The sequence below is a fragment of the Psittacula echo genome (assembly GCF_963264785.1).
Source record: "Psittacula echo genome assembly, chromosome: 10".
NCBI lineage: Eukaryota > Metazoa > Chordata > Aves > Psittaciformes > Psittacidae > Psittacula > Psittacula echo.
In genome coordinates, this window is record NC_137741.1 from 18,882,220 (window position 1) to 18,909,801 (window position 27,582).

At 38.3% G+C, this 27,582-nt stretch overlaps 1 protein-coding gene across 2 annotated transcripts in view; it reads left to right on the top strand.

The window, feature by feature from the left end:
• LRRC28 (leucine rich repeat containing 28) overlaps positions 1-26,945 on the top strand; it is a 53,638-nt gene extending 26,693 nt beyond the window's left edge. For both annotated transcript variants that reach the window (XM_080626268.1, XM_080626267.1), the window contains exons 6-10: positions 6,311-6,517; positions 12,842-12,944; positions 16,394-16,569; positions 19,164-19,323; positions 22,064-26,945. In XM_080626268.1, the coding sequence (XP_080482394.1) occupies positions 6,311-6,517; positions 12,842-12,944; positions 16,394-16,569; positions 19,164-19,323; positions 22,064-22,136 (719 nt within the window). In that variant the 3' untranslated portion in view covers positions 22,137-26,945. The remainder of the gene's footprint in view (positions 1-6,310; positions 6,518-12,841; positions 12,945-16,393; positions 16,570-19,163; positions 19,324-22,063) is intronic.
• Positions 26,946-27,582: the final 637 nt, after the last annotated feature.

A 27,582-nucleotide genomic window follows, 5' to 3' on the forward strand; every position in this document is an offset into this window, starting at 1 on the left:
TCAATATAGTTTCTGGCTGAAGTAGGTGAAACAGAACTGGGAGCATACTGGAGGGGTGTTACTTACATGAGAGCGTTCATTCACAAAGACAATCCTGCCCCAGAAAAATCTTTCCCCTTGTTCTTTGCAGCCAGCATATTTGTGTGAAATTCAGCCATAACTATTGCTTTGAAAGTAATACATTCAGGTTTGATCAGTTGGGATAGGGGCTTCCCACCCCTCTGTAGAATCTTTATGGGTTTGAACTCATATTCAGCATCTTATTTACAAGCAGGTTATGCATAAAATAGTTGCTGCTTTATCACAACATCTCTTCTAGGTCCTCTTCTTTATTTCTTAAAATATGAGGAAACATTGGCCTACATAGGAAAAATACAAGGAAAAAATCATCTTCAGGTCTGTTAGGCTTGAGAAGCAGAACATTTTTCAAGCTCTCTCACTAACAATGCAGTAAAAGATCTTCAAACAGCAGTGTCAAAATGTAAATGTGATTCGATTTGCTTCCCCCTTTCTTTGTCCTTCTATCTAATGATGCCAATTTTCAGTTATGGTCCAAGTTCCTTGTTTGAAGATGGCACAGGTCTATCATAAGTGCCAATTTGTGCTAGAAAATTTAATTTTTATAGGCTAAGAAATGTGAGCTGCGTGATAGGACAGTAAATGTAATGTAATAGATAATAGGCTATTTAATTTGTATTAACCACCTTAAAATCTATTTAAGTCCTCCTGAGACATCCCAGAGCAGATCTAAAGGAGATCTTTTCCATCAAACTCTTAGCAATTTCAACTTATATTTCCTGTCCATCACAGTTTTAAATTGATAATAGTATCATAATAGATGCCTGTGAATTTGAGTGGACTTGCATTTTTTCCCACATGGGACAGGTAATAAGCTTTGCAAGTGTGAAAGACTTCAAACACCTTTTATTCACCATTGCTTAGTTTTACAGGTCTAATAGGAAAATGTGTCTTGTTCTCAGGTTCGTGGAAGTTGATTAAAACAGTATTTCATGGTGGAGCATGGTAGCCACTTCTAGCACCTTCTATTCCTTTCCTGACACAACCAGCTTGCTTCTTAGACCCCAGGATAGAGAGGGATCACTGGGAGCATGAAGTCCAGTGCTTCACAATTACAGGCAGACATCACAGAGCTTGATTGGGTAAGGATTCATAAGAATGTGTCCTTCTGGGTGCCACAGGCTGAAAAACTTTAAAACTTTGTTGTATGCAGCAAAGGTTTTCAGTACAGATTCTGCAGCCTTGGAACAGCAGTATGTTGCTGGCATTGCAGAGTGTGTAGCCGGCAGGAGAGGATTGCCTCCAAGTTAGAACTGTTTGGTACCAGGGTTTTAGATGGAAGGGTTTATATCTTAATAGCAAGACCATCATTATTGCTTGCAATACAAAGGGGTATTAACATATTTTCTTGCTCCTAATAAAATGCTGGCTATATATAGAAATTACCTTATTTTCAGTGGTGGCTCACTACCCTTAGATAGTGAACAAGTATACCCAGTCCTTTGTTTCCTTCGTTGTTTCAAGCAGAGACTGGACTTGCAGCACCTTCTTATCATGCTTATTTTCTGTTATTTTTCATTCAGTTTCAATCACTTAAGTTTAAAAGTTCTTTCTCTTCCTGTATGAGAATTTGGTTCTCTACCATGTTACCAGTACTTTAAATGCAAGATAAGCCAGTATAACATGCTTTACATCTGGAAAGATCCAGGTTGCACTTTCATTCTGCTTTTTATTTATGTTGTAGTCATTGGTTACTCTTGGTTGCATTCCCGTTAGGACAGTTGTCATAAGGTACTGAAGAGCACTGAGTTCACATTAACAGGGCTGTTTTCAACACAGATTCTACATTTCTTCTCCAGCCCTAGGCTGCTATCCCAGAAAATGTCCTATTCATTGAGAATCCTTGTGCCTGAGTTTGCAGTTTTGATATATAACCCATTTTTTCAGTGTTCTGGGATGGAAATTTTTTAAGCAGCCTCATTTCATTTTAGTAATGGATGTGGTAATTTTCAGTGCTTTGTCCTTGTTCCCATGAGGTTTTCTGTCTCTGTCCTCATACGCAGCAGCATTTTTACAGGAAAAAATGATGCAAAAAGCTAAGTTAATATTTGGTCTGTCCTCTTCATTTCTACCCCTTGTTGACACCCGTTCTTCATTTCTTGCTCTTTACTTCTTGTTGAGAAACCTTTTGTTTGTCTGCAAGTTCCCATTTTCCTGGCCTCCTGGCAGTTTTCATTTACCTCTGCAGCCTGACCTCTAAGCCCCAGCTCTTTTTGCTCATCAGTCCCTTTTTCCATTCCTTGTAGGTTCTCTGCTTTCTCTTAATACCCTGCTTTGAGGTGCATTCTCATGCAGGTAGGTCTGTAGCCCTTTCCCCTTTTTTCTTTTACTTGGATGGAAAGACCCAGATAGTGTTTGATTTTAAAGTCCATGCCTTCCATACACTCAAATCCAATCGTGTATGTGTTTCATATATCTTTGGATGAAATCTGGGGTTATGGCCCATCAGGGAAAGGTGGGATTGCTCTTGAAACATTAAGAAGACTGTTAGTTATTTTGGAGTCATGCAGCTGGTGAGGCCTGTACCCCCTGAAGGTTAAGGAAGTTTGGCTTGCCTTTGGCAATTGCTGTATGTTGTATAGGCTGCTTATTTCCAGATGGCTGCTTTTTCCTTCATGTAAAACCATGGAATTAATTTTTAAAAGTAGCATTTAAACCACCTTAATCAGAAATAGCTTTTCCCTGATGCTCGGGGTGTCTGTGCAAACACAGTGTTTTGTCAGAAGGTCAGGAATTTTGGAAATTTCCTGGAATTCTTTCAAGCTTGCTTTTTTTTTTTTTTTTTTTTTTTTTTTTTTTGAGTATGCTGATGTTTCATTTCTCTTTGTGTTGAGACACAGACCTATTTGGCAGTTTTCTTTTGGCAACCCAAATGCATAAGATGACAGTTCATTGGTCCCTTTCTCCAAGTGCTTGTGAATGCAAAGGCTGCTCTTTGCAGTCATGGTAATCACTTCTGAATCTTCATATTATCAAGGATGAGAAAGACAGAACTAATTCTTCAAGCACTGGCAGTTTTGGAATATAGCCTGAAGTATTTTTGTGTACATCTGTGTCACTGAAGCTGCCTTCAGAAGGCTGTAGGAGGACTTGGGGTATAAGCCTGTGTTTAAGTTTGTGAGGTAAGGTTGTATGTGGATTTACAGTCTGTCAGCCACTCCATGTGTACTATGCCATGAACACGTTTGTACCATATGGCCAAGCCACAGCATTGCCCAGCTAGATGTGAAGGCAGTAATCTGTGCATATGGACGCAGCTGAAACATTTGGGTCCAAGAACCGGCACAGGAACTTCACATTTGGACTCTGTGTATGCTTCCACAAATCCAGGTTGTTCCGAGTTAAGGGTTTAGCAAAGCTACTGAGCATTTTGTTTCTGGCTTCTGGTCCCAAAATGGGGCTCAGTGCTCTGCCGTGTTGATTTTGATAGTGTTAATCCTAGAATTAATATAAGTTTTACATTACACATTTATGAATTTCATTTAAATCTAGCAGGGACTCCTTAATGTGGGTTAATGGTGATGTATAATGCTTGTCTCTTTCTTACCCTTGGGGGCATGGGGGCTATATGAATAAAAGTCCCTTCTTCCTCAGTTCTTTTTATTTGGGAATAGCTATTTTCTGGGTCTGCCCCAAGTTTCCAAAGTCCACCCCTCCTATGTGTCTTAGTGCTTGATGAGGTGATAGCAAGAGAGAGGTTTGTAAGTCTTTCAGTCTGTTTCTTAGCCAAGGCATCAGTATTTATGTTGCAAGATTATTAAGGCATGGATAATAGTATTTAGTACTAAAAGCTTGAAAAACTTAATAATGGACTGTTTATGTTTTGTGTTATTCTTCTTTATGGTTTTCCTTTGCTTTAATGAGATGGAAGATAATTTAGTGTCATTAACAAATGTCTGAGCATGTTCTTCAGAATGAGTGTTCAGCACTGTGGTGGGGAGTCTGAGGGTTATATCTGTAATCTGATGGCACTTCGGTTGACTTTCTAACTTCATCATGGGTCGGTGGGTGTTTCTGTAACATATGGCACTATGCTGAAAGTGGATGTTTACATCTGGTATGCATTGGAAGATTAAGGTAGAGAGGATGAAGTTTTAGGCAAGTATGTGTTTTTTGGATGAAGGATAAAGTGAGAGTACTTTTATTTCCTCTTAGATTTGAAACATATCGTTCTAGCAATGCCTTTGAAACTCTGCCAGCTTTGCCAACCGTAACATTTATGGCATTTTGGACCTAAACTGAACTAGAAAACTGTTTTTAGTGGCAGAGAAAAAGGTTAGTGCATGAAAATAGCTAGCCCTGTTATTGACTGCATGTGGTCAGTGGTTTGGCTGCATGTAGGTGGCTCTTCCTGTCACTGTTTTCAAGCATAAGCTTTTGTGATGAATATAAAACTCTTTCAAAATGAGTTCTACTGCAGTTCTTTTGCACAGTATTTTGCTATTCAGTAGTGCTTATTTTGCTTTTGCCATTTATATTCAATTTTGCACTAAAAAACCAAAGCAGCTTTTTAAATAAAGCTTATGATTCCTGTTGACATCAAAATCAAGAGGTTTGAAGAATGTGGTCATCTGTGCATAGCAGCTGCTTCTGTCAGTAATATTTTATACTATGCTGTTGAGTCTCTATTGTAATTAATGCTGGGATTGTTTGCAGTGGGCAGAAGCTCCCTTTTAAATGTGCACACACATTTTGTTTAATTAGGACTTCTATGTAAACACTGAATTATAACTTCCCTCTTCTTCCTTTTCAGACTTTCAGTCTTGACAGTAACATTTATAGCAGTTTTTTTCAAGGTCAACTTCAGATTTGCTATTGTGTAGAAGACAGCTTGAAACTAACCTGGTGTTTTGTTTTCTTCTTTGGTGTAGTATACAGGGTGCTACCTCAGAGCTCAGGGAATTGTGAATTTTCTAGCTCCTGCTGCAGAGAGAACTTCAGGGCACAACAGGTTCTGTTTAGCTTTAACTTCAGCAGTTCAATGTTATCCTATTTATATCTTCAAAAAAAACCCAACCCTGGGTGATGGAGCTGTAAATTGTGCAGATTGCGGATTGTGTAGATTGTCTGGTGTTTTCAGTGCAGAAAATTCTGGCGAATCTTGTTTTAGCAGCTATCAGATGCAAGAGCTGCTTTCATTCAGCCAAGAGCAAAGTACATTTGGTTCTGCAAGATGCTGAGAGCTGCAGTAAGAATTAGGGGCACGGAGCACTTCATGAGTTAGTTCCATTGCTGTTAAGCGTTCAAAACTGAAGCAAAACTGCTTAGAGTTTCCCCATGTTTGGGGAAAATAACTTACAGAGGTACTCAATTTTTGAGTAACTACAGAAGAATAAATAAACAATGAAATAACCTGTAAAGCTGCTTAATGTATTTGTCAGTCAGTCCTTGGGTTAGTGCATCCTGATCCCACAGGCCAGACACAAGGGAAATAACTTGCACAGGTGAGGCTACTTGTGTGATCACCTAAGAACTTTTGTGTCATTCTTTTACATAGGTAACCACTACACTATTTAAACCACAAAATGTACTTCTAACATTCTTTAAAATGTTAGAAAATCTATAGAAGCTGTAATTATTGCAATTGAAAGTTGAACTTACTGTAGCGTCTTCTTACAATATAATACAACTTACAGGTTAAGAAATTTCTCTTCTAATGGAAACCAGGTCTTTTGAATTCTGTAATGAAGACACAGCTGTTGTTCCTAAGCATGCTTGGTGAAAGACTGTCACTAAGCAGGAAGTGCTGTGCATATATTTGTAAGTCTCACTGCAAGAGAATCTTAAGTAAGGTGGATATAAGCATTGCATTCTCAAATGCTGGTTTTTAAGAAAAAGATATTGCATTTGCATGAGTTTGGGGTCATGCAAAACACCCTCAATAACAGCAAGCTATGTAATGTGTTTTGGGTTGTTTTTTCCTGGTTCTGGTTTAGGACTGGGAAGTGCTTGATAATTTTGACAGCAGTAATTGTCACATTTCAGGAATGCTCTACTTGAGACATCTCATATTTGGACATACTGCCTAACTGATAACTGTTCCTCATCAAAAAGGTGTGAAATATGAAGATGATTGAGATTATTAGTATCAGTTCTCAACATGCATCGATAGAATGGTATCTTAAGAACAGCACATAGCTAGCTGATGACCTGTGGTTTTATGTGATGTATTTCGGGGAGGATCTTGTTTGTGCCCATTAATGATTCTCAATGCCTCCTGTTTGGATTGTAGAGGTTGGAGACCTGAGGGAGCTGCAAACACTGGACATCTCAACCAATCGCTTGATAACCTTACCTGAAAGGCTGCACATGTGCCTTTCACTGCAGTACTTGACTGCAGACCGAAACCACCTGTGGTATGTGCCCCGCCATCTGTGCCAACTGCCGAGCCTCAATGAGCTCTCCATGGCTGGAAACCGCCTGGCGTTTTTGCCACTTGGTGAGTCACCAGCATCCCTGGGCTGGGGTGGGTTGGAGGAGACATGGCAAAACAAACTTCCTGTCTTCGGTGGTCTCCACAACCTCTGTTTATGGAGTTGTCACAATGATCATACTGTTGGCAAACGCGTTATTAAACAAAAAGAAATGCAGGTTAAGGTTTCACGTCTGTTTTAGAGCAATAGGTCAGCTATCAAATTTGCTTTATTTTTAGCTAACTGAGGGGAAAAAAGTTTAAATGATGCTGTGTTTAAATATAGTACTATGTAATCTGAGTTCCACCACTTTGGGTAATGATCTGTTTCTGTTTGCTGGATCTGATGATTTAAATAAGATTCTTCAGCTTAGGTTTAAAACCTACTGTGGAATTTTTCATCATTAGGAGTGTCAGTACTGCATAATCTAACAAAGGTTCAGTTTGGGCTCTGTATAAGCATCCTTCAAAACCTCCACAGTAGTAGCCCAGGAAAGAATTTATCAGCCTTTTTCTCAGCCCTTTCAAAGTTTGAAAGTGTCAAAGCAGGTCTTCAAGTGTAGGAGGTGCAGTTGGCGAGTGGTGGTTTGTTGTGAGAAGTCAGTTGTGTTGTCAGTAAGTGTGGACTGTATATTCTGTTTGTGAAAAGCAAGTCCACTTCCCTGCATTTGTGTCTTTGTAGCCCTGCCACCAGCTAATCTCTGCTGAAATACAGACAGGCATGAAGATCTGTCATGTCATTTGCATAGCCATTAATAGTTTTCCTAGAATACAGTCTGAGTCTGGTGTTAATTAGGTACAGATGAACACACTGAAAAGAAGCTGAAAATTGAGGTGGTTAGAAACAAGATAATTTCTAAGTGAATTACATTGTATAGCTTTAACTTCATTTTTCAGGACTAGAAATTCAGTCTTTCAAGAAGTTTATGATCTTTCTGATTTTCTTAGCACCTTCGTTTATATTCCTGGAAAGCAAGTGCAAATAATGTCTCCAGACACAGAGTTTTAGGTATGTCCTAACAGATGTCATTATATAAATGAGAAAATGATTTCCAGGATGCATCATTCAGATTCCACAGTACTAAATAAACCAAGCAAAGTAACTTCCCCTATTTTGGCAAATACTTCTAACTCCGTTTCATCAGAGAGGAAGTTGAATCTTCTGATTTTTGCAAAAATAAAATGCTCTTCTCTAAGATGAGATGTGAAATATTAAAGAGCAAAAGTTTTTGCTACTTTAGTGCTCATAGCTTATCTGTGAGGGAGCAATGACCTGGATGAGCTATAGATCTGCTGAAGTGTTTTAAGTTCAAAAGGAGGAAATAAATCTCTAATATAATGACACACCTTCTTTTTTCTTTATTTTTAGACTTAAATTCAAAACAGTCAAAAGGAACTTTTAAAATAACGGGAAACATCAAAGACTGTCAATTGACCTTGTTCAGTAGTTCTTAATAGTGACTCACTGGTGAACATTTGGAGATAATTTGCTATCTGTGGATATAAAACTGAATCATAAATCCTAGAGTTCAGAGGAAAAGCAGCGCAGTATAAATGTAAATGTTTAATCCTTCCTCTGAAGAATCAGAAGGCTTCAGAGTGGTCACGATGTGATGAAATTAAGTAGAAGAGAGAATTAGATTCAATCTTTTTGCTTTTTAATGCACTATCTCCTGATCTATGGGGGAATATTTTTCTGTGATTATTCCTGGAGTGAAGGCATAATTGTAGCATCATTTCTGCTAGCTGCACATACTGGCTAATGTTTTTTTGTGTATGTGTTCTTACATCCAACTTCATTCTAGTGGTTAATGAACAAGTAAAAACATTAAATAACAGAGAAAGTTATTGTACAAATATCTACAAGTGATATTCAAGCAAATATTGTCATTTTTTTTCAATTAGGGAGTTGGAAAGCTGACATTTTATTCATCTCCTGACAGAATGGGTTTTTTTCCCCCTTTTTTGATTAGACACGTCCATTTTAGAAGAAATACATTTGGAACTTACTGCTTAATGCATTTTAAAGTGTGATTTACTTTATTTATTTCATATGGTGGTTGACATCTACTATGCCAAGGAATCCATTCTTCCTCATACTTAGTGTTCCTTGAGCTGCCAGTAGAGCTCTTGTTAAGTGTAATGGAAATCTGCATTTTCCTCTTCTAGTTTGACAGGTGTAGGATTTACTCCTGCAGTAGCATGGTACTTTCACAGTACTGCTGCACTGGTACTGTGTAGTTTTTTGTCCTGTACGTTCTTACAAAGTACATAATTTTTGGGCAAATGCTATTAAGATAAAGAAGTGTAACACTATTAATGCATTTTACAAAATACAGTAAAAATACTTGGTCCCACTCTCTAACTTTCAGAACTGGTACATGAACGAGCAGGTGGGTAAACTAATGGAATAGTATTTTTTTTCTGTAGAATATACTGAATTCTTGGATATGTTGATATTTTGTTTTTAAAAAATACTGGTTTAAAGCTATTGAATATTCCAGCTTATATTCAGAGAAACAAGACTGCATGGATGTGAGACTTTGTGCCTTCCTCATACATTTATTTAACAAGAAATCCAAATTTTATGTATAAGTTGAACTGGAAACTGCACCCTGGACAGTGATGTTATTGCCAGGGCAGCTTTCCTGCTGCCCTAATAATAAATGGCCTTTGGAATTCTGTTCATGAATGGCAGATAGAACTAGTGCTCATTTTATATCAGTCTACTTATAAATTATCCTGTGGCAGAAATTTAACTTGAAGATTTTACAGTTAGCAGATGCTCCAGTGCCTCAAAACAAATTCCACTGCAAGCAGGAATTTGAATCTGATGACACTGCAGAAATAAAAATGATTTATGTAATAAAGTACAAATATAATTAAAATAGGCCATAAATTCTCAAGTATACTGGCAGTCCAGGGGATGTTATGACAGCAAATATTCAGTGTTATATCACTTTATTGAGGGTTTATGTGCACTTTTTGTTTAGAAAATGGGTCTAGTAATTATCAGTGCACAGTAAACAAAGGTCTTATTCTACCCTCGGTATATGCTGCTTTTGTGTCCTTGCCCTCACAATATGGTTAAAAGAGCATCAGTGCAGACACACAAGAGCTTTTGTTCCATCTTCAGCCATGTGGAATGCATATGGCAGGGCCCTGAGGTTAAAAAAAAAAAAAAAAAAAGAAAAAAAAGGGGGAAAAAAAAGGAAAAAAAAATAACAGAATTGGGGTTTGTTCAGGACTTACGGCATTTGGTCATTTCTGGGAGAAAGGGCTTTGATCTGGGAGCTTGGAAGGAGGAAAGTGGAAATGTTTTAGACATAGTACAGGGCTTGCAAAAGCCACATGAAAACCTTCTTTGTAGCTGTAGCCTTGCATAGATGGACCATAGCGTCCTTATTTCATGGAGTTCTTCAGAAGCTCATTTTCTAGAGAACTTTTAACAATATTTGTTGACTGATAGAAGACGTAAAAATCAATGTGGATGGGATGCAAAGAGCTTTTTAAAGTGACGATTTATTTAAATTTAAACTTTGGGGGTAGTGTTTGAAACTAGGAAAAAATCTCTTTTGGGGACTCAAAGATGCTTGGTTATTTAATGCAAAGAAACTATATCAAAGGAACATTTATAGTTACAGGCTATTTGGCTTGGGGAATTGAATTTTTCCTACTGAGATATTTTGTCTAACATCCAAAAATTTGCTTTAATTACCTAGGAAATGCAGTCAACTCAGAACTTCGATTCTAAACATAGCCTAAGATAAAGACAGAGGGAAGAGATGAGATGCAGCCTAACTCCCCCCTCCGTGCATATGAAAAGAACAGCTTTAGGGCTTTTTTTGACTTGCCTGATTTTCAGCCCATTTGCATACATCTGTGTAGAAAAGAGCAAGATGAGCCTCTTTTAAAAATTTTCTCCCATTCTCTAAGTTAATAAGTTAAACAGTAGCACATTCAAGCTGCCCCAGCAACCCATAGTTTTCTGCTCTTCTGGGTATAATTGGCTTCTGCAACATGAGGCGATATTCTCGCAGTATGAGGTGTGCCATGCACGTGCTATATGCTTTACACTTTATTGGCTGATTCTTCCCCAGCCTTACAGTATTTGATGGTGTTACAGTGCTTTAGTATCACAATATTTTTTATTCATTGTTAAGATAACAATGTTTTTGTTTCATCCAAATATACCCCAGAACTTCACTATGCTATTTTAAGCCCTGCAATCCTGAGCCAAAATAAATCATCTTTTTGAGGTGTTAGCTCATACCGATGCACAGCAGCATCTCCCAGCAGTTCCCATCAGTCAGCGGAGATATTTGTAATTGCTTCTTGGGGTGGGACACTTGATGGATGCAGCAGATACGTCTGTGAACTAGAATGTCTTTGGTGCAGGGTCAAAGAAGCGTGTGATGGTTGAACATGTCCCCTGACATCCAGTGACTCAGTTGTTTGAACAACGCTCAGATTATGGTCCCTGAAGCTTCCACAGGCTGTTGCAGAGCCTTTATTAAAAGAAAACCAAACCCCTCAGCTTTTCTAAAGTTAACATTTTTATTTCAGAAAAGAAATCTATTAATTTTCTTTTGGTATTCATCACTTGTTCTTTATATCCAAGATTTGATAATTGACACCCTCTGAAGCTTCTCCTCAGCTTGAGCTTTTGAGGTTTCTGGTGCTTACAGCTGCCATTCAAGTGTGTGACAGCTGAAGACACTCAGTATATTTTAAGATGACCAGAAGTTTGGGAGGAATCACTCAAAATATCATCTGCACTGATCAGTGTCCAGAGCTCTCATGTACAATAAAACCCTTCAATAATAAGGAAAGGACTGTATAACCTATTGTCATAGTAGGGAGATCGTGATTCCAAATAGAATTTCTGAACAGAAATATCATGGAAATTGTTTTAATTTTTTATTCTGTTCTTAGCCATGATTACAAAAGGGAAAGAAGCTCTGCTGATTTCTCTGGTTATCCTTATCTTTATGCCAACCAAGGTAACTGACATTTGATGAAGATGGGAAATCAGAATTAGTTGATGTTAGTATCATCTTGCAATGTGGCTGATTCAGCCAAGTGCTTGTTTATCTTGCTTCGTTTCTCATCAAAGTTTTAAGTTGAAAGGCATACAGACTTCTTGATTACTTAATTTCTTTGTAATGCAGCTGATCTGGGTTGCAGCTATCCCCTCCCAGGCAGAGAGGCTTTCAGACATTGTTCCCTTGCCTTATGCTTTGTATTAAATGCACATGTCTTTTCCTAACCCGGGATCTCAAACGGCATAGGAGCTACAGATAAAATGGGCTGCCCGGATGATCCTACATGTCAGCTTTCTTGCCAGCTCAAAACTCTTTTAGAATACTATTTTTAGTTCAGTTTGATTTGTCTTTTTCAATGTCTCACATTGGCATGCTTTTCTTTTGATAGCAGGCAGTTTTACACTGACTAGATCTTCCTGATAAGCAAAAATCTTGTTTCTGAGAATTCTTCCTAGAAGTCTAAATTTTCCCTTTTAATTTTGCTCAATTTTCCCTCTTTGATTTTCTAAACCAAGTAAAATTATTCCAAGCCTATATGCTTCTATCTGGCAGTGTGTTAATATATTTCTAGTCCATGAAAATATTGCTTAAGCATGATGTACTTGCTGCTTTTGATTGCCAGCCATGAGTATTTTAACAGAAATAATGCAAGAAGCACACCTTCAGATGTATTGATTATTTACTTGTAGACACAGCTTTTGTTGTGTAATGTTCTGCCTTTGATGCTTGTATATTTTCCTGTGTTCTGTAATTTACCACATCACATAGACTTGTTTCTGAATGATTACTGGTTGTATTTGGTTATGGCTAACGTAATCAAACAAGTTTCTCTTTGAGAAAAGAAAGAATGGGACCGACCACATTCTTGTTTATGTCTTTACCACTTTAGTAAAGATAGCGAAGCTGTGATTTCAGTGACATGGGGCCGGTTAATGAAAGCAGGTTTGACCTTATGAACTTGGAAGTATGCACTGTGGATTTGAAATCAATTGTCCCTTTGCTGCTTCAAACTGACTTAAGGGTTTGTCAGTGTTAAAATTCAATTATTTATAATGCGATTTTCAGAGCTACTGAAAAGGGGTTTGGTTTTGTTTTAGTAATTTCAAAGGCTTTTTTCTAAGCAGCTTTTCAGCTCATGAATAATAAAGCCATTGGCTGAAACTTTACATTGGAGAAGTATTAATTTATGTTTGCTTACATTGGGTCTGATTAGCTTATTTATAATTAAAGAGAATTGCTTTGCTTTTCTTGCTTTGTCACTATGTCATCCCTTCTCCCCCTGACTTTTCTTGTTTTCTAAACCCAGATTTAGGTCGTTCTCGGGAGCTGCAGTATGTTTATGTGGATAACAACATTCATCTGAAAGGCCTCCCATCTTACCTGTATAATAAAGTCATTGGTTGCAGTGGGTAGGTATGAATTAATTCAGCTGTCTTGAATACCTGTTCCTTGTAAAATTTCTCACAATTATCCTCCTGTATGATACAACTGGTTATTTTATATGTGTGTGTGATTGATTCGGGACTGATGTTAATTTGAAGGGATTACTGCAGCTCCCAGTTCTGTTTAAGTTTTGTAATAAATCTTCTATGCTAATTGCTGACTTTCAAGAGTTTAGTATTAGGTTGTAACAGACAGTGCAGTTATTCTGAAGGAATTTGTAATGATAATGTAAGGCCTAAAGCTGAATCCTGCCTGCATTTAAAGGTTGGCCAAAAATGCAGGGTTCACAGAATTTCGAGAACTAAAGAATGAACAAAGTATTTTTTAATGTGTTGCAGCAAATAAGAACTTTTTTAGGAGAGGTGGATTGACAGGTATATTTTTACATGTGGATTTTAAAAATATCCTAGGCTGTCTCATGTTTGTGGTTAGGATGTGAGGGAAAAGAAGTGGTCTGTCTAGGACACTAGCTGAATTCTTTCTGCACTGCACTAGCATAAATTAGGATCAGCACCACCAGTTTACTGGTGTAAAACTGATCAGAAGAGGATTTGTCCCCATTACCGTCTAATTATAAATTTCTGGTGTGCTCACTCTCAGCAAATCTTGCATTAAATATAAATTCCATCTCTACAGCCTGCACTCTCCTGCAATATGTGAGATGCTGAGTCTTGGCATTTTAAGGTTTTTCTAATATTCCCTGTCAGCTGGTTGGGTGATATTTAAATACTTGCAGTTGGATTATAATTCTGCTGCACTGTCTGCAATCTCGAGCTACCAATAATTTTGTTTTTCAGGAAAAATAATTCCTAGCCTCTGTTCTTTCAGAACTGATCGTAAGTCCTAAGACAGACATTTAAGGTAATAAATCTAAGGTAGTAGAACTACGTAGATTGTGACCAACAACACTAGTGACAATGACAGTTGGACAAACAAGTTGGATCCAGCTGTCCGGTGTATATCAGGTGATTGTAAATAAGAATGCCTGTGTTTTTTTAATGTTTTAAGTCCTTATTTTATACTCAGGCAAAATAATTTTATCTTTGCACTGACCTTTTGTGAAGATATTACCAGTTCTTTTTGCTGTGATTACATGTACAGTCCTGGTCAGACTATAGCTGCTAGTATCCCTGATGGAGAGTATTTACATCTAGTATAGAAAAGACAAAGTTGGAAGTGTTGCAATGAAATTAATTCTTGTAATGCTTCTGTGGAAGAAATAACATTATTTTTTCCCTTAATATTAAAGAATAAAAAGATACTATTTTTGATAAGCAAACCCGTCTTTGTGTCCCAAACAGATATTTGTTGTGAAACCATCCTGAAAAGTCATAGACTGTTTTTAAGGAAAATTTCCAGCACAGGAAGAGCACTTACACATTATTAAGAAACCAAAGGTTTTATTTGATTATTTGATAATGTGCTGAATGATGTTAAAATTATGTAATAATAGTCATGTGAGGAATTCCTGTGTTCTTTCCAAGAAAGCATTAGTAACCAATTCAAGGTTTTCATGGGTCAGGAGAGAGCTGAAGACCCAGGCTTTCATGCTCTTTCTGGTCATCCACTGGAGAATCAAATCCGACATGCTGCTGTTAGTAACATAAAGCTAGTATTTCTGAAAATAGAATATAAAATTGCATTGTGCAAGTAATGAATCTCTGTCTGGGAATCCTGCAGTCAGAGTGACTGAAAAAGCCTTTTATATAAGAGGTGATGATCTCAGCACTCAAAATAAATTTTGATCTTATTTGCTGCAGATTGGATTTCAGAGTCTCCAGCTAAGGTATCTGTCAGTCTTGTTGGAGGCAGCCAATGGGTGGTCGCAGCCTTTTTTTTTGCCCTCAGTTATTTATTCACCAAGCTGCTACTGCAGCATCTTTTTCTCCCAGCTAGTTAGACCATCCTCTGTTCCACTTCTTAACCTCCATAGATTTTGTGTGGGGTTTTTCTTTGTGTGCTTTATTTTTGCACCAAGGATTACTCATGGGTTGAGATTCATTCCCTTATCCACCCGGACTTAAGGATGTATATCTCTGACAGTATTCCTTTTGATGGTCTCTTTTGTTTAGGGTTTTTTTGCTCTCTTTATGACCCTTTACATAAAGTAGACCAAATAGCCCAGTTCTGAGCTGCAGAAACTATAGTGAGTGTATGGGTGCATCTTCTAGCTAGGTTGGTAGAGGGTTAATCAGCTTGAATATACAACATGATAGATTTATGTGTTGTGATAGCTAACTCATTGGTATGGATTCCTGGGGAATGGATTGTTGGAATACTGGACCTCTGAATTCCCAAATATATTTTAACCCCATTAATGGTTTGTGGGAAAATATTAAATATTTAGCAAGAGACTTCCTGACTTGCTTTTTGATGCTGCTCTGTTTTGCTTATTTCTCTGGGCTGTTTTTCCTTTAATCAGAAGAAATGAGATTCTTTGTTATGGAGGAAGTACTATGATATTTCTTTCACATCTGATAAGGTCGAGTGTAGTTACCTCAGTTTTAGGTCCAATATCTGGGAAGGCTGACAAATTTGTGTTTCTGTTCCATTTGTTAGGACTGGCCCTAACAAGTTGCTCTTGGCTTCTAATTTAAGTTGTCATAAACAATTCCGATTCCCCTGTTGACTTCCCCAGCCTCTTAGTAGAATTTTCCTATGTGTGTCTCCTTGGCATGATAGCTTGCAATAGGGATCATGTAAAGAGTTGTTATTTTTACAACAAGCTAAGTTTCTCTCCTTGGATCCAAAATAACCTTCTTTTTCCTGATATGATTTGGGAAGGACAAGGCTGTACACTCCCTAGGGTATCTTCCCACTACAGCTTAGGCTGTGCTTTTTACTTTTCTTTCACGCCCTGCACCCTCTAAGGGAACTCTGTGGATGGGGAAATGTATGCTACAGAATCACCCGTGGCACTTAAATGATATTTTTTGGTGATTGTAATTGGCCTCATGTATTATAGTTGAGAAATCCATCACCATTCTCAACTGGTTGATCTAAGACACAGGAAACCAACTGTTAGGTATGAAACTATTAAGTAAAATATTCAGTAATGGCCTTCAGAGGCCAAAAGAGATGAGCATGTTGGCAAAGTAAGGGACATGTAGTGCACGTAGTTGACTTTCTTGGGACTGTGTTCTCATTTCTCTAGCTTTTGAATGTTATTTGATAAGTAAAGGCCTCCCATGGCTAGCATGTTATAGAAGCTCGTAATCGCTAGAATAGTTGGGGTTAGAAGGAGTCTTTAAAGGCCCAACCCCAACATATATTGAACTGTGCAAGGAATCCTTGAAGGGGTCTGCACTGAAGAACAGTTATCAGACGCACTTTGGGTTGGTCATCTGGGTTTCCCCATAAAGTTACTTTTATCATTTTTTTCTAACCACTTTCTAAATGTCTTGTGTCCTTCTAGTTGTGGTTCTCCAATTCAAGTTTCAGAGGTGAAACTGCTCTCTTTTTCATCAGGCCAGTTAACTGTGTTCCTGCCAGCAGAGGTGAAATCTATAGGGACAGAAACAGATCATGTGCTGCCTTTGCAAGAACTGGCCATGAGGACCCTCTATAACATCTACTACAGGTTTTTGAAAGGTATGAAATCTCTGCATTCTTCAGATTACAGAAGGGGTGGAAGTGTGTTTCTGGCAGTGATAGGAACATTTCAAATAGCTCCTCAAAGACTTGAGCAAGGATGAATATTTTAAAAGATTTATTTAATCAAATTATGATTGAAATGCTGTATTAGCACAAAAATGTCCAATGTCAAAAAACAAAGATCCAAAGACTATTGCTAAGGTTTAGTGGTGCTTACAAATGGTTTCTTTATTGAGAACTGTACAAAGAAGGACGCTTTTTTGCAGGAGGAATTCTTTAATGGAAATAGGAGATGAGAAATACGGTTCCTGAGGCAAGATTAGATGCATCAGCCAACAATGCAACTTCTTGCCAGGCAGCACACTCCTAAACTGGCAGAGCTGTTATACATAAGGCAGAAGAAATGCTAGCAGCCCTTGGCCATTTCAGTACATGCAGCGTGACAGCTGAGCTGTTTTAGTTCTGCCCCAATTCAAGCTCTTTGCTGTAAAGTGGCCTTTGGCTTATCTGGTTTTGCATCAAGCAATCACATGAGTTAGCAGTATCTGATGATAACCTGCAGAATCACATTTTGACAGATTTAGATATATTGTGACTTCTCCCTATTTGCAACATCTTGTCAGCTTTAGAGGTGAAAGGAGAAAGCAGAAGGGTAGAGAGTTACAGTGGAAAGATTAGAGAGTTTATGATAAGGGGTCACTTGTCCCATGAACACTGGAGTAAATCACAACTGCCAGACTACTGCTTTGCCAGGAGAAGTGCACAAAGGAGGTCTGCAGCGAAAGTGATGTGGGAAAGAAGCCTCATGTTGAGGAATGAGATAACCCCACAAGCTTGTGTTCATAGGAAGCTGTGCTGCTTTGTGGAGAATGTATTTGTTGACATTAAGAACGTTACCTGACCACTCTGCAGTTGTCTATTTTGGATGTTTCTGCATATAGTTGGGAGAGGGGAGGTCTGGGAGGTTTTCAGTTGTTTAGGATCAGGATATCAGCTGCACCAAAATTACACAGTGACGAATGCTGTTTCATTCTGATTTGCAAAATTCCAGTCTTTGAAAAGGAGTTTGAGAACATCAGCTACAAGATCTTTTAAATCGTCAGTAACTGCTTTTCTCACCCAGTTGTGAGTTGCACAGTAATTCCTAGAATATGACTCTGTAAAAGTGGTTCCTGAAGATGCTGGTGAAGTTTGGTTTGAGAATAGCAAGATAGCATTGCAAAATCCATTTAAGAAATGGTTTGTAGATGGTTTATACAAGGCTTTGATGATTAGATCTAGTTGCAGCCAAGGTGCAGAACCTGAAAAAGATGCTGAAATACATGTTTAACTATCTTGCCTACTTCTAGTTTGTAGTCTTTTAGTATGTTTATATATACATATACACACATACATATCTTATTCTGAATTACCTTTTTAAAGACAATGTGCATTACCACTGTTGACACCCAAATTTCAGTGGGGCAAGATTAATGCATAGTCCAGAGAGGTGTAAGATAAGGGTGTGTTGGGGAAGCAGGTGGCACATGATGAAAGCAGCAGATTTGATCCATCACTGCCTAAATTTATAGTTTCAAGGGTGCTGTTAAGTACTTGGTGGCTGCCAGGTAAGTATGACAGCAATGACTGGACTACTTTGCCTCAGTCTTTGTTTGACTGCAGAATGTGACCTTTTCTTTCTGACGCAAATGTACTATTCGTCATGCTTGTCATCTCAGTCAAGGCTCTTGTGGTACATTGTGTATGGGGTTAAACCTTGCAGTGTTTGAAAGCTGAAACTAGTGTGATATCACAAAACTGATTTATCAGGTACTGCATCTTGTCTTGATTACTCAGCACCTGAACTCATTCACCTGTCTTGGCTGTCTCAGTCTCTAGATGGAGATTAGCATATTGGGTTTAATTTATAAAACACTATGTGGCTTGGGCCAAGCCTGAGAAAATGATTGCTTTTTCCCCTGAAATGACCCTGGAGTCCCTTTTGGTGAAAAGGATGGCATCTTGTGAACAGTGGGGGCACACTTAAGAGATGATGAATGTATTGATCTTTTTAGAGTGGCCTCCTTGGTTGGACCTCTGAGAATTATGCTGGGCTGGATTGTATTTCAAGTCATTCTAAATATTTCAGGTCTCTTTTTGCAGATGGGGGAGTTTGGGATTTTTGGTGAGCTCAGATATCCCCCTGGATTGGTTGCTGAAATACTTTAGTAAAATAGTATTGATATCCTTTTCAGAATCCTTGTATTGTTATTAATTACTAAATACTTCTCTAGATGATCTTTGTGTCTAAAAATGTTTTATGATCTATTACGGGGGTTTATTATTTGCTTGAGCTATAATATTTTCACCAGTTTATGTTACGCCCACATATGCTAAACGTACACAATTAACCTCTTGCACTTACACATTGAAAGCACCGTGTGTTTCACCCTAATTGTGGTAATTTGTATTACCTTGCCGTTCTTTTGACAAAGCCTTAAGTATGTGAGACAGCTGATTTTCTGAATTGTTCATGGATCCATGCTTGTTGTGTTTGACTTTATCATGCAATTGTTTTGTTACAAGCATTTTTTGTCTCTTTTCTTCTTTAGATTTGAACTTTCTGACTCCCATCTCACTACCTAAAAGCCTCCTGGAATTACTGCACTGTCCCTTGGGACACTGCCACCGCTGCAGCCAGCCTATGTTTACCATTGTCTACCCAAAGCTCTTTCCCTTGAGGGAAACTCCAATGGCAGGATTGCATCAAGGGTAATTATACAGGAAATTACACTGGGGTTTCATTTAGGAAGAAGAGCACCTTAAGGAACAAAGCATGTTCTTAAAGATTTCTTCTTTTTAATTTAGCAGCAGTTCAGATCTAAAGCCCCTGTCCAATGGCTGTAGAAGTTGTCAAATCTTTTATTTACAAGCCAACCAGAATACTGTTGTTGGACTGTTTAACAAGAGCTACCACATGTGCCTGTTTCAGACTCTGCTGTAAGCTAGAGAAGGGTTTTGGTATGATGGGATTGACTTGCTTGTGGTAGTGCAGCACATTCATGGCACTTTTGTGCCTTGGGAAGGAAATACTACTGAACACCAATACTTCCTCTGGTGGTCTCAGCCCTGACTTCAGGAGAATGTCACCACTGAATAAAAGTGCTGCAGGATTAAATACAGAAAAAAGCTCTAACGCCAGAGCTAAATTAAAATGTTATGCTGTAAAATACCCTTGTTTTTCTTTCCACAGTAATTGAGATACACTGTGGAAGCATTCTGCATTGTAAAATATAGTTAGTAGCAATACATCTTTTTAAATATATTTCAGTTTTTGTGGTTGTAGCAGTTGTGAATGTGTGTGCAGGATTCCTAAGTCAAGTAGACAAGCCTACACAGGCTTTTTGAGCTGCTGGACGGTGCAGTCATAGACCGGACTCAAAGCAGGGATACAGTTCAGGAAATATTGCCCTCATGTAGAGAAATATCTAATACAGCTTTAAGGTGAGCACTGATGATAAAGGTTTTCTTAAAGTCACTTGGAGTTAAAAGAGCAAATGTGATATTCAGGTTCTTTTTACAGAATTCAAGTCAACCCATTAGTAACAAAGCATATGCCATAAAAGTCAGGATCAGAAAAGAAAGGTGCTTTAAAAAGGAATTACTTGGTATATGTAATGCACAAGAATGCCACTTAGTTCTTGTCCTTTTGAAATCAATTGACTTGATAGTTATCCTCCATAGAAACAAGAAACTGCTTTTCAGTGGGAAGACCTTTAAGAAGAAAGAAGAGACTAATTGGTGATTCAGGTTGATGGTACCTGTTTTACACAGCTGTATCACAGGTTATTTTGCTGTGAGTTTGTGGCATAAGAGGTATCTGATTTGTAAGCAATTCAGCTTCATGAAATGAAAACAACTTGGGTATGGACAGCAGCCACAAGGCTGCTTAAATACTAATTTGGAAAAGTCATCTTTCTTAGATCTAATTGTTGAGATTGCACACTTCAGCTTGCCGTTCTGTTACACTTCAGTTGTATGTTGAAACTCAATGGATTTCATGTTGAGCAAAATAAACTGCTTCTCCATTACAGTCTTAATATTCAGAATGGCATAAGATGTTACAATCACACTGTGAAGAATTCCTTTTGAGCACTGAACAGTATAATTTTCTAAGGAAGAACTTTCTAATGGAGAACTACTTGCTGGTCACTAAATCCTTACATTATCTGAAATAATCCAACAATAGGAGAGTTTGGACTAGAGAACTACTTTCTAAATAACTGCTGAGCATTGTTCATTGCAGAACTTACCATTCCAAGATGACAGACTGTCAGTAGACACCTTTAGGAATTGTTGAAGTTAGGACTCACAAAAACGTACCTTAGGGCTGTGTTGGAAGCACATTTTATTAACGCTCTAAAATATATTAATTGAAAATACGTATTTCTGCATGGTTTTAGCTGCTTTAAAAAATGGGTTATCATTCCTTCCCTTAGACAGGAGCGTACTGTGTTCTGCAAAATGCCTTAACAAATACAGTCTTCCGTAGCTGACATTTGATGCAAATCCACAGAAAATGAGATCTAAACGGAGTAGCCTGTTCCCCTATCTCTCTAGCTCGTGCACTTGACACAGTAAGATTATGTGGAATTGTAGCTGGTTTAGAAAGACATGAAGGACTGTTTCTGTTCTAAAGAGCTTACAGTGACTATGAAAACACACAGGGTAGGGATCCTGAATGTTTGAACAGCACTGATTAGCACATGCCACGTCCATGCCAGTAACTTCTGTCTGGATTTCTGTATCACATTCTATATCCTCTTTTATAGGAAAGGATAGTTAAGTGTTGAACTGGATTTATGTATCTGAAAAAGCACAGATGACAAGAGCACTGGGTAAAGTGTGATTTCTGGGTTAGTGAAAAACAGATCTTAACATTTTTAAAGCGGACATCTAGGTCCCTGCCAGGATGGGGGCAGGAGGAGGGTCACAGTGAGGGTAGGATCTGGCTTTCATGTTACCACCCCTGCTGTAGTACTGGCACAGTGTGACAGCTCTGCCTGTCAGTTGTCCTTTCTGTAAATGAGGGCCCAGTTTGTTCGTTTGGCTGAACCAAAGGAGGACACTGGACTTCAGTTGTTTCATGCCTACAAGCAGTAATTTAAGAAACACGAGCAAACTGCAGCAAAGAATGACCCAGCTATTTCCCTTTTAGCTGTTAAACCTACTGGCTATAGTGCTCAGCCACACCCTCCACAGAAAGAAAAACCACATGCTGCTGCTTTAAACTGAATACATTAGAAACCAGGGAGGTTTTTGAGAACCCCTGCAGTGCTTCCCTGCTTTTGTATCAGGCACTCGTAGAGCAAATGAACCTTCTTTTACTAAGTGTCGAGATCAGCTAATCCTGTATTTTACAAACCAGCATATTGTCTGCTGTGGAATGGGGCCAGGAGCTTTAATCTTTACTGACAACTGTTCCCCCCCCTTCTCTTTTTTTTTTGCCTAGGAGGACAACTGTTAGTTTTGTGGCATACTGCTGCTCCACCCAGTGTCTGCAGACTTTTGACCTACTGAGTTGATGAACATTTAAAACTACTCAGGAGTGCTGCCAGTTTAAAGCTGCATTAAACATCGTATCCCATCGGTACTGGAATACTCTGTGTGTGTGCCAAAGCAGCAGAAGTGCCCGGTTGGGAACACTAAGAGGCACTTACATCCTGCCCTATCAAATTTGGAAGAACTGCAGAAACTTTTCGGAAGTGTAAATACCAACCTTTGGAAAGCATTAACTTCTCTCTCCTCCAGGACAACATACACAGCAAATAAATTCACAAGCTCTGACTTCAGGATTTCCAGTATTTTTCAGATGTGGCTGTCTTCAGGGTGACCCCTTGCATCATTTGAGGCATTTCCATTCGTCTAACAAGGGTCAAAAATACAGGTTCAGTTATGACAAACAAGTTCTCACTCTCCCCCATCATCACCCCTACAGGTGGTTTCAGGTGTGTGGATCTAAGCCTGTAGAAGCCTTCAATGAAGCTCAGCAGCTTTCCCGTAGAATTTAGCTTTATTTTCTCCCTCTCATCTTAATATTCTCCCCAGCAGAGTTATCCCAGTTGTATACCCAGTTTTTGACAATTACTCGTGGTATTTAAATCCACATATTAAAAGCAGATCTTTTTCCTTCTGTTAACATTAGAAGCCAAACTGATTTAATTGGAGGAACTAGGATATATCTGGAGACTAAAGATCCTGTTTCAGTAAGGAAGGCTGGTACTGATGCCTGCACCAAGTGGTCTTGCTCCAGCATGTTTGAGGGTGTGTTTTCTTTGTTTTGGCTTGAGTTTTTTATTTTAATAAACACTTCCCCTTTTGCTTCTTTGGAAGAAGATGACTTTATCAGTTTGCCTTGGATAAAACACCTAGGACTATGATAGTTAATGTTTATCTCTAATTATTATACTTTTAAAGTTGTAGACTGTAGATCTGCAAAGAGTTGGTCTTCATCTTTTTCTAGATTCAGCATTTGGCTGATTTATGGAAGAGTGTGTGCCTTGGAGAAGGCTGGAAACCTGGAGGGGTACGTGTATCTCCATGTGTAGGTATATATGCATACAGAGATAGCTTCACAAAAGGGCTATAACTTTGTTTTCGTGTATTAAAAGCATATTTAGTGCAAATTTCCACACACTGTCATATTTGTGGGCATCCTTTTTTGTTAGATCTTGCTCATTTTAAATAAAGGACAAAGGATGGAAAACAGGGCCCAAATGCCTGCATGACTTAAAAGTTTAATTTTACACTGAAGCAGGTCATACAAAATTAGTCCCTCTTGACTTGTTCTGAAATACATAATTTTTTTAATAGAATGTGTTCTTTTTATTTATTTTCTATTTCTTAGGTATAAACTACTTGTTGATTTAACACAGTGTGCAGTAGGTAGTTGCAAGCTGAAATAGATATGAATGAAACTGTTATGAAAATGGCAAGATAAAGAGACTTATTTGGTAGTATATTAGCATATGTTGTGGTGAGGTGTGCATACTTTGAAGGGAGGAGGCATTAAAATGTTTTCCTTTTGCCAAAGAAGCATTTGTTCCCACTGCAGGCTTCCTGGCATCTCTTCAATAAATAGAGTATCTTAAGAGCTTAAAAAGAGTACCAAAAATGCAGTTTTGAGGGTGGAATTTTTAGGTTGCGCATGTTAGTTGTAAAAGCTCTGCTGGTTTTATTGGGTTGGTTTTAGAGAGTTGAATTAGCGTTAAGAAATGTAGAACTTAATCCTTCAGGAATGCAAGTATCATCTACTGTTTAAGAATTGTGAAACTTTCTAAAATAAATCCCATTTATTAAATCTGCTTTGCAGTAGGGGAAAGAGCCATGGCCAAGCAGACTTCGTACTATTGGATTTCTGACTCTGTCATTTCACTCATTTGTTTGAGTGTTGGTATCCCCAACAGCCCTTCCCACCCCGCGGCCTTTACCGCTGAAGCAGCAAAATGAATCTTCAGCTTTTTGTCTTTTCCTTCAGTACTACCCAGCCAAGATGTAAATGGCCCACGTACCATTATACCCCTATCAGAAACGTGCAAGTGTAGGACTGAATCCATGTTTTTAAATGGATGACAAGAGAACTATGGTAATGATAAAAATACTTATATTTTGATACCATACTCCGATCAGGAATCTTCAGTATTATTTTTACCATGGCTCCCTCTGTCCTTGAAGGACGTGCTTTATTGGAAGTTGATTTGTCCTCTTCTTACAGCGACTGAGAGGCTTTAAAGTACAGTTCTGAATTCAATCTGTAAGTAGTATTTTGAAGTTAAATCTTTTGATCACCCAAAAGGCACTGGCATTTGTTTTATTAGCATTCAGATAGTAAGAGTGGAGCTTTATCATTATTTATTCTTAATTTTCTTTCTTCTTCCCATAATCTTAATTATTTTTTGAGTTCAGTTTATTATTGTTTACAAGTGGAGTTCAGAAGAAAATTGGTCTGTTCTATAAGCAGGATGAATGTTAACACTTTAATAGATGATATTTCAGGACTGGAATGTCCAATGAATAAATGACTTAAATACACAATTGAAGCTGAAATGTCATACCCTATTTTTATAAAACAAGGAAGAGAAAAGCCAATATATAGACTAGAAATGCAGCTTAAATTCATGTTTCTCTGATTTTTTTTTTTTTTTATACAAACAGTGTTTGTATTCATCTGTATCTTTGGGTGATACTGTTCTAGATTAATATAACTCCATTCTCACTTGTCCAAATTCTTCTGAAGTTGTTCCACTGCAAGAGTATTTTGTAACCAGCTAAGATGAGAGCCAGCTATGCAAGCTGCAGAGGGGAGAGGGAGCTTCTTGCTGATTGAACTGTGCATCACTTGTTTTTCAATGCAAGGCGTCACAATTCTTGGACTTCACTTTAATTCATTTATTTCTAAGTAGTTTTTTATTGCTTGCTCTTGTTTGTGAGATCACATTGAGCTAAGTTTTTCCTTGTGCTGCAAAAATACCTGGTTTCAGCAGTTGAAAAAAATGACCTTTTCTACAGAGTTTTTTTTGTCATAAAAGCAGATCTTAACTCTTTGCTTAGTGTGGAAGCAGGAGAAGTTTCTGGGTTTTTTTCTAGGTGTTAGAAAGGTGCAGGAATAGAAATGAGAGAAAACGAGTCTTTAACCCATTGACAACTGCTATGAAGTTTTTCTAATTACCTCCTAATGTGATTAGGGAGCACAGGCATCATTTTTGTTCATGTTGTGATAATAGGCACCATATTAATAAATTTGGGACCCTATTGCTTATGAGGATAACTTTTTTGTTCTGCCACAGAGGAAGCAGAGGAATCTTTGCCCTTTGTTTAAAAGTACTGCTTGAGTGGTTTTACTGTGGACACTGTTAGATTTGGAGCACTGTGCTTGGGAATCTTCCTGTTACTCTCCTGGAGAATCAGAAATCCAAATGTCCTTTCCTATGTGAAGAACAAGGTCTAATATCAAGAAGTCTGTATTTTTCTGTTTTGGTCTGATGCTTCTCTTGGGCTTTCATTGAAGTTCATTACAAACCTTCTATTTACTTCATTGCGGTGAGGTTAAGATCTTACACTGAGCAGAGCAGAGCTGATTATTGCCAAGTTGGCTTCAATTCTTATGTATCGAATTCTGCTGAATCCCTTTTTCTGGCATGAAGGGAGAAGGAGACTGTTCTAACACCCGTGTGGTAGCAGCCTGTCAGGTTTTACTGACATTACAGCCGGGCTGAAGACTGGAGAGTGACAAACCTTTCACTAGAGAGGATGACTTTCTTTTGAAGGCCGCTGTGGCCACATCAGAGTACCCCTGATAACAGAAGGACTTTTGCCTTGATGTCAGTGGAGGATGGATCAAGTTTTAATTGATAAGAGAGAAGAATGTTTTACCATCTCTGTATTTCTTGCAAAAACTGGGAAAATGACACTGAGGTCCATGCCTGCTGCTAGGCAGCCTCTCTATCTGCAGCTGAACTCACATGGTTCCAAGACGTAACTATCTTTGCCTCTTACCTCCCTCTTAATGCTACTCATGGTGTCGCAAAATGTTATAGGTAACTTGTGATGGAAGAGGCTGAGTAAATTGAATCCAGAGTTTTTATTACTTTTTGTATTACAGACCTATTTTGTAAGAGACCAAAGGTCTGGTGGAAAGAAATGGCAAGGTTCATGTGAAGTCTGCATTGCTTTTGCTTTTACGTGCCCTTCTTTGGATTAAAACTTGAACTTGGATTGCAACTGAGTTTGTTCTGTGTCTGTTGAAAGCATATGTGTATTGCTTTTTTGCTCTGTATTAACCAAATGTCACTTAGTGTGAAGGTGAGCTTGCTAGATGTTTTATTTAAAGTTAGTGGTGCAATTTATTGTATGTGCTTGTTAATAAACTATATTTTTTGATAGAATTACGGTCCATTACAGTTAACTAAATTCTTGCTCCTGGGGCTATGTTAGGATGTAATTTGCATTTCAGGTCATTTGCATAGTAATTAGCTAATAAATCTCTTGTCCCAAGGCTGAAGAAGTGGGGTGAAGACGCTTCTTAAAACCCTACCAAGGCCAAAACACCAGTTCACTTAATGTATTTGTCTTGGATAATGTAGTTCACCAGATCTTGCATAATAGGAACAAAACCCATATGGAAGCATTACTTCAGACTCTTCTATGGACTGATCAAAAGAAAAATAACTTTGAGTAGGGCTGTATGAAGTGCCACCCTGATAGTCCATGTGGCTGTGGTTCATGTATAATTTACTAAGCAGCATTCAGCAGCTTTTCTTCCCCCTCATCTAACAAATATGATAGGAACAAGGTTGCCAAAAATAAGTAGAAATTAAGCATCTGTTTTTCCAGTTACTTCACTCCTTGCTGTGCAGCATTTTGCTTCAGTCAAAGCTGCTATTCTGTATCTGTTCTGATGAGTTCTTGCAGTTGGATGCTGTCTGTATTATTGTCCGTGTACCATACCCGTTCTTAAATGAGACGTAGGTTGGTCAAGGTGACTCTGAACATCAGTTATAATTGATGCCTCGAAGGGTTCCGATACCACTCAGACTTCCCTGCTGCTGTTTGCTAGGAAGTTTACCATGTCTTGCCTTTTAAAGTATTTTACAAATGACAATATAAGTTTTCCTACCCATGCAATGTAGGTAACCTCTGTTTGAGAGGCAGCAGGAGGATACAAGTCCCTTAGTAAGTGAGATGGAGGGGGGAGAACAACCCTTAACCTATAACTTTTACCAACCACTGCTGTGTCCCTTGTGAATAGAAAGAAAGAAATGGGAGAGCTTAACATCCTTTTCCTTTGCAATTAAAAGTACTTGGCATAAATGCAAGCTAAGTGGAAACTTCAGTGGCTGAATAATGCTATTGTATGCAGGAAATGAGAGGAGCTGAGATCTTGCTTGGAAAGGCACTGGATGTTTTGTGACTTCCAAGCCAAGATTTAGGGCCGTTCTATGTGGTGACATTTTGGGAACTTGAGAGCAGAAT